The sequence below is a fragment of the Tupaia chinensis genome, unplaced genomic scaffold, assembly GCF_000334495.1.
Source record: "Tupaia chinensis unplaced genomic scaffold, TupChi_1.0 Scaffold000465_1, whole genome shotgun sequence".
NCBI lineage: Eukaryota > Metazoa > Chordata > Mammalia > Scandentia > Tupaiidae > Tupaia > Tupaia belangeri.
This window is the reverse complement of record NW_006159974.1, coordinates 904,216-914,215: the sequence shown is the minus strand read 5'-3', so window position 1 is coordinate 914,215 and position 10,000 is coordinate 904,216. Positions and strand designations below refer to the sequence as shown.

At 57.0% G+C, this 10,000-nt stretch overlaps 1 protein-coding gene across 2 annotated transcripts in view; it reads left to right on the top strand.

Annotated features, from left to right (window-relative positions):
* CUX1 (cut like homeobox 1) overlaps positions 1–10,000 on the top strand; it is a gene marked incomplete at its 5' end in the record, with an annotated part of 362,656 nt that overhangs the window by 347,790 nt on the left and 4,866 nt on the right. For both annotated transcript variants that reach the window (XM_014590579.1, XM_014590578.1), the window contains 4 exon segments: positions 4,335–4,462; positions 5,131–5,194; positions 5,771–5,883; positions 9,566–9,682. In XM_014590579.1, the coding sequence (XP_014446065.1) occupies positions 4,335–4,462; positions 5,131–5,194; positions 5,771–5,883; positions 9,566–9,682 (422 nt within the window).

The window sequence follows — 10,000 nt, the reverse complement described above, 5'->3', positions numbered from 1 at the left end:
CAGGAGAGGGTGGTGACTTGCTGGGGACTCCCTTGCATAGGGTGGGGTCCAGCAGGCTTGCAGGGAGCCTGGCCACCTGTGTGGGTACAGGTGCAGAGGCAGGAAGGGACGGCTGTGGGCGTGGCTTAGAGCCCTCCCTGCAGGGACTCAGTGTGCACTGCGCAGCCCCAGTGCTCCCACCTGCCCTTCAGGTGGCTGGCTTAATGAAACAGGGTCCCCCACTCAGAAAAGCTGTGGGTATGGCATCCCAGGTCTTGTCATGTGACTCTCGTGACAATCTCTGCATCAATCTACCTGTGATTAGGGATCATACCTTGAGTTCAGCTTCCTTAAATCTCTTTTTTAAGTTTACTTATTCTTCCATGAGATAGAAAGAGAGAGGAGGAGGAGAGGACAAGGACGGGAAAGGGAGACAGAGATTCAGCACCCCCAACAGGGTCGTGATGCCATGAAACACCCTCACCCCAGCTAGCCCCGGATCATGGGCACACACGCCTAGCTTACTCAGGCCCCCAGACACGAGCCCCAAACCTCCCGTGCAGGCCAGCCTCGCAGAGCTTCCCCCTGTACCTCAGAGCCCCCGTCATCTCCTCTCTGAACGGCGCCTGCTAGGAAGCCTTTCCAGGTTCTCCCAGAAGGATGAGGTCCCATCAGCTTTAAGTGGGAGGCAGTTTCAGAGGCAAGGGGCGAGGCCAGTCCCTGCACCCCCCGTGATGCTTGGCCCATCCTCGGGTCTGTGTCACCTCCCTCTCCCCTAGACACACGCCCCTCCCTCCCAGCTCGGCTATTCGAGGCTGCAGGTGCTCCACTGCTCCACTGGTGCACCATGCTTCCCAGGCCCTCCGTGGGGCTCATGCCCACCCCTACTACCACCAGCTCCTGCCACCAGGTTCCATTGTTCTGTCCTGTCACAACCAGGTTCCTGTCCAGGCTGGGCTCACCCCCAGCTCCCTCCTTCACGCATGCTGCCCTGCACTCCACCTCACCTGGCCTCCCTGTAGCCGGAGACGCCTCTGACCTCATTCACCAACCGTTCCCCTCTACCTGTGCACCAAAACACACTTCCCCCTATGCTCCCCCACTTCCAGTCACCTCTTCTACAGGATGCCTCTGAAGTGTCACCCCATGAGATCCAACCACTCTCCCTGCAGCACTCTGAGTCTCCTTGTTCGCTGCAGGGTCTTTAGCCACCCCGGGCCCAGAGACTCCTTAGCCTGCATCTCCAGTGTGGAGCCAAGTCCGGCCTCTACCCCACACGTTTCTCACTTAGCAGAGCCAAAGCGAGCTCCCGCCTGCCCCCTCCCAGTCTCGAGGGGCCAGCTGCAGGCCAGCTTCCTCTCCTGGGTCTGTCTGGTTGGGCCAGGGACTCTCTCCAGTACACCTGCCCTGCACAGGCCCCGTGCTCCACAAGGTGAATAACTTGCCCACAGTCATGCAGTTCTAAACGGCAAGCCCAGAACTCCGGCCCCTAGAGATGTGACCCCCAACATCTTGATCTGCATGTGATGTCGTCCAGCAGAGGAGGCAGAGAGGGTGGAGGCCATAGCCAGGACTCTCCTGTGGCAAGTTTCAGTGGCTCCAGGACATGCTCTCTCTAAGTAGGAGTAGGGACAGAAGCCCCTCCCTTGGGGATGCCCATATAGCTCTGGTCACTCAGGGACCCAGTAGGGCTCGCACAGTACTGAGGCCTCACCCCTGTAGCCTCAGCTTCCCAATCCCTGGCCAAGGCCTTCACTTCAGCCTCCCCTCATTGCCTCGCTGCCCCAGCCTCTCGGGCAGCCTCCCCCATTTCTCCCACCCACACACGCCAGCCAGCCCTCATGTCACCCAGAGCCACCTCTTCAGTGGCCTCCCCAAGCCACGCAGCCCTGCACCCCAGAGAGGCCCTCAGCAGCAGGTCCTTCAGGCCAGTTTAATAAACAGGCCCTCGCCAGGATGGTGCCGCCTTGGTCGGAGGGTTTGCTCTCAGGGCCTGGCACATGCAGTGTCACACCGGTACACAGGCAGAGCCCTGCAGCAGCTGGCATGGGCACAGCCATACCTGTGGACACCTGTGGGAGCTGCAGGTCCTTCCTCCCCCAGGGCCTACCTGAGACCAGGCTGGAGTGGCCACAGACTGGTGGCAGCTAGGATAAGTAGACTTAGGGACCACCTCACCGACATGCTACGGAAGCCACAGCCAGGTGTCAGCTCACTCTGCCAGGCTACGGACAGGCTCCGGGGCCTGGGGGTCGCCCTGGCTGCCTCTCTGTAGGTCACTCAGCCCTCAGGTCTCACCCTGGGGTGGGATGCTATTCACTGGAACTTTCTCTGGGCTCAACCCCTTCCACTCAACCTAGGGTCATTCCCTGACCTGCACAGGGTCAGTCCCAGCACCGTTCTTGAGTGTGGTCCTGTGGGTGGCTGTTCCCCTGGATCCCAGGGCCCAGAACGGATCTGTTCCCTCCCTCAGCCCAGGCCCTTCACCTCTATTAACGTTGCCCAAGGTCCCATGTGCTTCCTGGTGGTTTCCTCTCCTGCATCTCACCATGACTTCCGTCCCTCGCCCCTCCTGCAGCAAGCTGTCCAGCTCTGCAGTCCTCTCCCACAGGCCTGGGCCCAAGGGCCCTGTGCCCAAGCCTGAAGTTCATTGCATTTGTGGTCTCTCTGGGACAGACCCAAGCCTGCCACCCACAGCCCTCCCCCCTGTCCTGTGGCCTCAACGCCACCTACCACTGGGTACAGAGCAGGGCTCCTGTGAAAGTCTGAAAGAAATCCCCTCAGGGCCTGAACACGTGGGGAAGGGCTTGGATGCAGCTGGGAGTGGTGGACACCCTGCAGTTTGGTCCCAGGTTAGGAAGCCCCAGTTCTTATCTGCAGAATATGGATTGTCTTTCTGACTGATCAGTCCATTCTAAAGTGTGTAGAGGTCAGGTCAGCCAGATGGTGTGATGGTTAAGGCAGCTGGATCCCACATAGCCATCTGTGAAGTTCGACTCCCAGACCCGGCGGCTTGATGAATACTCTGAGTGCATTCTCGTGCGTGCCCAAAATCTCAAGGAGAATGAAAGAGAGGGGATTGTGGTGTGGCCATCCCCTCGGAGGGTGTTTTCTCACTTTCTCTCAATCTCACTCTAATGAGCACATGCACTCTATAGCAAACTTAAATTCTTTTTTAAATAAATGAAAGTATAGCAGGCACTCAGGAGAGGGGGCAGGTGTGCCCAGCCAGGGCTGGGTTGGTCAGCTGGGCTGTGGGCGGTGGGCTTCAGGGTGAGGAGCGAGTGGCCAGAGAGGCCATTTCCCTGGCTCTGACAGTAGCCTGGAGACATTGGGCATTTCTGAGGCCACAGTGCCCCCTGGTGGCTGTGCGGCCGGTGCCTTCCTGGCCCTCTTTGCTGCTCTTATTTACAAATGAGAGGCAGACAGCGATCCAGCTGCCCAGTCACACCATTAGCCAGAAGGAGAGCCAAGCCTCACACCTGGGTCTGCCTGGCTTTGGGCTGCTGCTGCTCCTCTGCCAATAGCCGCTGAAGGCACAGGGACCTGAGCTTGGAGAGTTTCCCCACCGTCTGCCACCTTCCCAAAGGCCAGGAAGGTCAAGTCTCCAAACAGAATTAGTTTGGATTCACTTTGTTTTAAAGACAACCTGCAGCTCCTGGATTGGAGAGAGACAGGGCTGTGGGTCTGGGCATCTCCGGGGGCCTCCTGCCCTTGCAGCTAGAGCCTACTGAGGGTGGGGCCAAGAGGGTCCAGGTGGGTCTGGTGTCTGCTGCAGAGGTGGGGCCCCCCACACTTGTCCCCCACCCTACCTGCCCCACTGTGCCTCTAGTCTTTCCTGGCCACCTACTCCCAGGCCTCCCTCCGGTCGTCATCCTGGAGCATTCCTGGAAGAAACTTGGGACTCATGGAAGAAATTTGGGGTTCTTTACCCTGCTGGACAGAGGCAAAGTGAGGCTGGGGGAGCAAAAGGGGCTGGCCAGGGTCTCCCACCTTTTCTGGGGCAGAGCCAGGGTACACTCATTTCTCCTGTGCTGGCCACGATGCCTCAGTCCTCTAGCCTCCAGTAGCCGGGAGTTCTGGTGCTCACCCCACACCCTGTTTCTCCTAAATCCCTGGGCCAGGCGCCTGCCCACCCAGGGGATCTCGGGAACACAGAGTGCTTGGGGCCAGAAGTGCCTAGAAGTCTGCTGGCCAGGTCCGGTGGGGGCCCTCCGGCAGCGGCAGGTAGGCAGGGTGCGGCCAGCACGCTCGCGGTCCCTGACGGTCCTGCTCCCAGACTGGGCTGGAGAGGCAACAAGGAGGACCAGGGTCCCGGCAGCCCCCTCTAATGGCCACGTCTCCCTCTCACACAGGGCGCTGTGCAGAGCTGCAGGTGCACATCACCGAGGCCATGGCTACGGCAACTGAGCAGAGGGAGCTGATTGCCCGCTTAGAGCAGGACCTGAGCACCATCCAGTCCATCCAGCGGCCCGACGCCGAGGTGAGCACCGCCCGCCCCCACCCGCTCCCCTCACCCCCTGCCCAGGGTTCTTTCAGCCTCTGAAAACCCCAGCTTCCTCAGGAAGTCAGCCATTCTAGGGCAGCCGGTGCTCCTCCCTGAGACCCAGAGGGGCTGTCACCCAGAGCCTCTGGGTTTTGCCTGTCCACTCCATGCAGATTCCTTTCTCCCTCACGTTGGGATGCCAAGCCACAGAGCAGAGCCACAGGGCTTCCCCAAGCTGGCACAAAGCGCCTGTGTCCCCAGCGGGTTTGGCTCACTGCCCCAGCGCTCTGTGCAGAGGCAAGGTGGGGATGACACACCCACCCCCAGCCAAAGGACCTGAGGCCTTGAAATCAGAGAAGCCTGGGGCCTAACACGCCCTTGGGGATGGCATATCATTTATCTCTCATTTTATTGAGGAGGAAATGGGGCTTGGAGTGAGGGGCCGAGCTGCCAGACTCTGGCTTTGGGGGCCCCTTGGGGCCCAGCGTCTCTGCTTTAGTAGCCCCGCTAAGTGCCTGGTCCCAGGCCCTTCAGAAGCCTCGCCCCACCACCAGGCAGCCCCACATGCTCCTTGCCTTCCTGCATTTTGCCTAGTCCCTCGGAAAGGGCTTGTTCAGTGCCCGCTGCGGGGCGACACCTCCCCGACCTCGTCCTCTCACCTGCAGGGCGCTGCCGAGCACCTGGAGAAGATCCCAGAGCCCATCAAAGAGGCCACTGCCCTGTTCTATGGTAAGGAGCAGGCCAGGACGGGGGAACAGGTGGTCAGCCGGAGAGCCCACAGCCCTGCCTCGGAGGGCTCAGGGGCCCCAGCCCCGCACTGCTGCAGCGACTTAAAAAGGCAGATGAGCCTCCCACCCACCCTTCTGGCTGGAGGGGAGGTGGCCTCCTTAGGTGCTGAGGCCAGACAAAACCTGAGGCTGCTGGGCTAGGATATGGGGGTGGTGGACATGGCTCCCAGTTCCCTCAGTGTCCCCTCTCCCCCCAGAACTAGGGGCCAGTCTGACAGGTGCAGAGGTCCCAGATCCAAGTGCAGAGTAATGGGTCGGGGAGCTCTGGGGCCTGGCCCTCTGTCAGTACAGATGGGTGAGCCCCCAATCTTGGGTGAGAGCCCTCCTCCACCTCCTGGGTTCCCCTGGCTGTCCCTTTCCCCTCCCTGACCTGCTCAACACCAGGTGGTCAGACACCATTGACCCTTCTGCCCCATGGAACTTGGCCAGAAATTCCTCAGGGCTGGTAGCCACTGCCCAAGGGCCCCTGCTGAGCTCTGCCTCTGACCACCCCAAACCACTCTCCTATACCTCTCAGGACCCTCAGCATTGGCCAGCGGCCCCCTCCCCGAGGGCCATGTCGATTCTCTGCTTTCCATCATCTCCAGCCAGAGGGAGCGCTTCCGGGCCCGGAACCAGGAGCTAGAGGCTGTGAGTCCCACCCTGCACTCCCTACACTCCTTGGACCTGAGGGCGCAGTGAGGAAGGACGCAGGCGGGGGGCAGAAAGTTGTGTCATAGACCGTAAAGCACAGTGGGATTAGAGTTATGCTGTGCAGTCAGATAGGGCTTCCTGGAGGAGGTTGTGCCACACTGAGCATTGAAAGAAGAACCAGACAGTGTAGAGGAGATGGGGCCAGTAGCCAAGGAGTGCAGCAAGGACTCAACACAGAGTCACCGGGAAAGTGCCCTCCTGCTTCTTCATGCAGGGACACCAGCGAAGGGTTTCAGGAGGAGAGGGACCCTGTGAGAGTGGAGCATAAGGGCCGGCACAGTGGTGCAGCAGTACCACACTGCCCAGCTGATGCTGGATCCATATGAAAGATCGTGGGTTCGGTTCCCGGGCAGCTTGTAGACACCAGACACGCGCCCATGATCTTGACCGATGGGAGGGCTGGGGACGAGGGGATCATGGTGTGAGATCCTGTTGGAGTCTCTCTTTCTCTCTTTCTCGCTCGCTCTTTCTCTGTCTCTCATGAACAAAAGAAACTTACAAATAAAAAAAAAAAAAAGTAAAGGATGGAAGGTAAGAAAGGTCACTTGGGAGGTCACTTGGGAAGCCAATTCAAGACAGAAGACTAGCCCAGGAGGATGGCCAGGGAGCAGTTACCATTGTTCAGGACGAAGCACTTAAATCTGGTCAGGGAATGGAGAGGCATGGGTGGGTTGGAAAGAGGAGGGTCTTAAGCCCCTACAAAAATGAACAGTGTAGACAGATGCCCAGAGTTCCGTGGGGTAAGGAGAGGGAGGAGCCCAGAGAGCTTGCTGGTGGCCTTACTGGAGGTGCGCCTTTAAGGGCCGGTCTGCCCAGATGACTGCTTCAGTCGGCAGTCTGCAGCTGGGAAGTGTCGGGAGGTGTTTCCATGCAGGCATCACTGACTCGTGGATGGTGACAGTGCCAGCAAGGGTGTCCAAGACACCAAGGGCAAGGCCAAGGTCAGGATGTCCCCACAGAGGGTGTGGACACAGGATCCCAGAGTGCAGAGCCCAGTGACAGACCAGAGGAGCACCTGGAGGTGGCACCATCTGGTCTTGGGGACTCTACTGATCCCCCACTCCCATCACACAGAGCCAGCTCAGGCCCCCTAGTTCCTCCCCGTGTGAGCAGAGTAGTCAGGGCCAGGGCCAGTCCTGGTGCAATGACAAGGGCAGGTCAGATCCAATAGGACCCTCTGGGATTAGGGTTTGGGACAAGAGGCTCTGAGTGAACAGCAGGAGGGCCTGTGGGTTAGGGTCAGGAATGGGAACACCCCTCCTGCCAGGGAGACTGAGGACAGCTGTGTCGTGGGATAGCATGCGGCATCCGAAAGGGGTTCTGCAAGAGAGATTAAGTAGGGCAGAAAGTACTTGATAGTGTTCTACTGCGTGCTCTACACATCTAGGCTTTCACCAAGTGTTTTTTAAAAAAACTGAGATGAGATTAAGGAACATAACATAAAACTTGCCATCTTAACTGGTAACCAGCGCGGTAGTGAATACATTCATGATGGACACCCAGCACTGCTAGCCTTCTCCAGAGCCTTGTCATCTTACAACCCGAAACTCCACCCAGTCCCCTCCTTCCAGCCTCCCGAACTGCCATCCTACTGTCTGGCTCCAAAAATTTGACTACTCTACACACCTCGTATTAGAGGAATCATACAATATGTGTTGTCTTATGACAGGTTTATGTCACTTACAATCTCCTCGAGCTTCATCCACATTGTAGCATGTGTCAGAATTTTTTTAGTGGGGAGAGGGGGACCAGCAGTTGGCGTAATGGCTGGGTCGCTGGACTCCCAAGTAGTCGACTTTGGTTTGAGTCCTGGACCCAGTGGCTTGAACTCACTCCGGGCACGTGTGCATGCATGCCCAAGATCCTGAGAGGAGAATGGAGGAGAAGGGATTGTGGCGTGGCCATCCCCCTGGGGGGGGATTTCTCGCTTTCTGTCTCTATGTCTCTCTCGGTCTTTCTGGCGAGCGCACGCGCCCTATAGCAAAAACCTCTCCAATAAGTGAGAGAGAAATGGTAGGTGTGAGAGAGGGCGACCCTAACAAGGGTTCAACGCCATGACCTCCCTCCACCCTTTGGCCAGCCTGGCGTCATTGGCACACACATGCCTGCTCTACTTAGGGAAGTCTCTGGACTTGAACCAGGAACCTTCTCAGTGGGGTTGCATAGCTGAGCATTGAGATTACTGCTGTGTCACCTCTGGCCCCAGGATTCCCAGTTTTTAAGGCCGACTAAATTCCACTGAGTGGCTAGACATATTTTGTTTTCTCATTCGTGTATCTATGGGCCTTGAGTTGCTACCATGGCTTAGCTATTGTGAATAGGGCGTCTATGAACCTTGGCTCACAAATAGCTTTTCAAGATCCTGCTTCTGGGACCAGCAGTTAGCGTAATGGCTATGTCACTGGACTCCCACATGGTCGACCGCGGTTCATGTCCCGGACCCGGTGGCTTAAAACCCACGCCGGGCGCGTGTGCGTGCGTGCCCAAGATCCCGAGAGGAGAATGGAGGAGAAGGGATTGCGGTGTGGCCATCCCCCCTGGGGGGTGATTTCTCACTTTCCGTCTCTCTGTCTCTCTCTGTCTGTCTGGCAAGCGCAAGCGCCCTATGGCAAAAACCTCTCAAAAAAAAAAAAAAGACCCTGCTTCCAAGTCTTTTGGATATGAATCCAGAAGTGGAATTCCTGGGTCATGTGATCATTCTGTGCTTATTGTTTTGAAGAGCCGCCATACTACCATGTACTTTTTTGTCCTGCTTGGATTTTGAACAGTGGGAAAGAAAGGCCTATTGAAGCATTTGAATGAACTGAAAAATGAGATCCCATTTCACCTTGCCCCTAGGTTGGCAAACAGTAAAACCACATGGTGTGCGATTCCATTTATGTTCAGAATAGCAAATCCATAGGGGCAGGAAGTTGACTAGTGGTTGCCAGGGGATGAGAGAGGAGGGGATGGGAGCGACTGCTGACAGGCTGTATTTTTTTAGAGATTTTTGCAATAAGGCAATGGGTACTCATCAGAGAGAGAGACAGAGACACAGAAAGCAAGAAATCACCCTCAAGGGGGTTGGCACATCACAATCCCTTCTCCTCCTTTCTCCTCTTGGGATTTTGGGCACACACACACACACATGCACCCAGCATGATTTTCAAGCCACCAGGTCTGGGAGTCTAATCGTGGACAGCCAATAGGAGTGCAGCACCCCAACCACTATCCTACCTGCTGGTCCCAGGTATGGGGTATTTTTCTGGGGTGAGAACAATATTCTGGAATTTGATGGGGGGGGGGTGTATAACATCGTGAATATATTAAAAATGAGTGAATTATACACTTAAAATGGTGATGTTTTGGTTATGTGAATTTTATTTCAATAATTTGTTAAAGGTTGATAATACCAAGTAACAAACAAAATATGAAGAAACTTGAATTAAGAACTGTGACTTCTTCCTGGGGTGGGACCACAGGAGGAAAGGGGGCCTTTCTGGGGTGAGCAGCTTTGAACAGTCTGGCAGGTCAAGAAGTCTGTAGGCCATGGGCCATGGCCATCTGGATAGATGGCCTAGTACCACGCCAGCCTGGAGGCCTCACCCCCACCTTTCCACATCCCACCCTGCCCCTACAGGAGGGCCGCCTGGCTCAGCACACCATCCAAGCCCTGCAGAGTGAGCTGGACAGCCTGCGTGCGGACAACATCAAGCTCTTCGAGAAGATCAAGTTCCTGCAGAGCTACCCTGGCCGGGTAAGTGCCTGCCTCCTTGCAGCCCCAGGTGGCAGGGAAAGTTTTTTTGGAGGGTCGAGTGACCTACTGGGCAGCTCCGGGCCTGGAGCTCCCAGAAGCCATCCACCCCTAGCCTGCCAGCTGTCGTCCCTAAGCTGGGCTGAAGCCCCCAGAGTGGAACTCTTGGAGAGCATCAGAACCAGCCAGGAGGTGGTGGTACAGTGAGAAGCAGGGGTCCACCCTAGGCCCTGTGAATGGGGGTGAGCCCTGGAATTTAACCCCAGGGGTGTGGAGGACACCCTGAAGAATCAGTAGTTTCAAACTTATATATATATATAT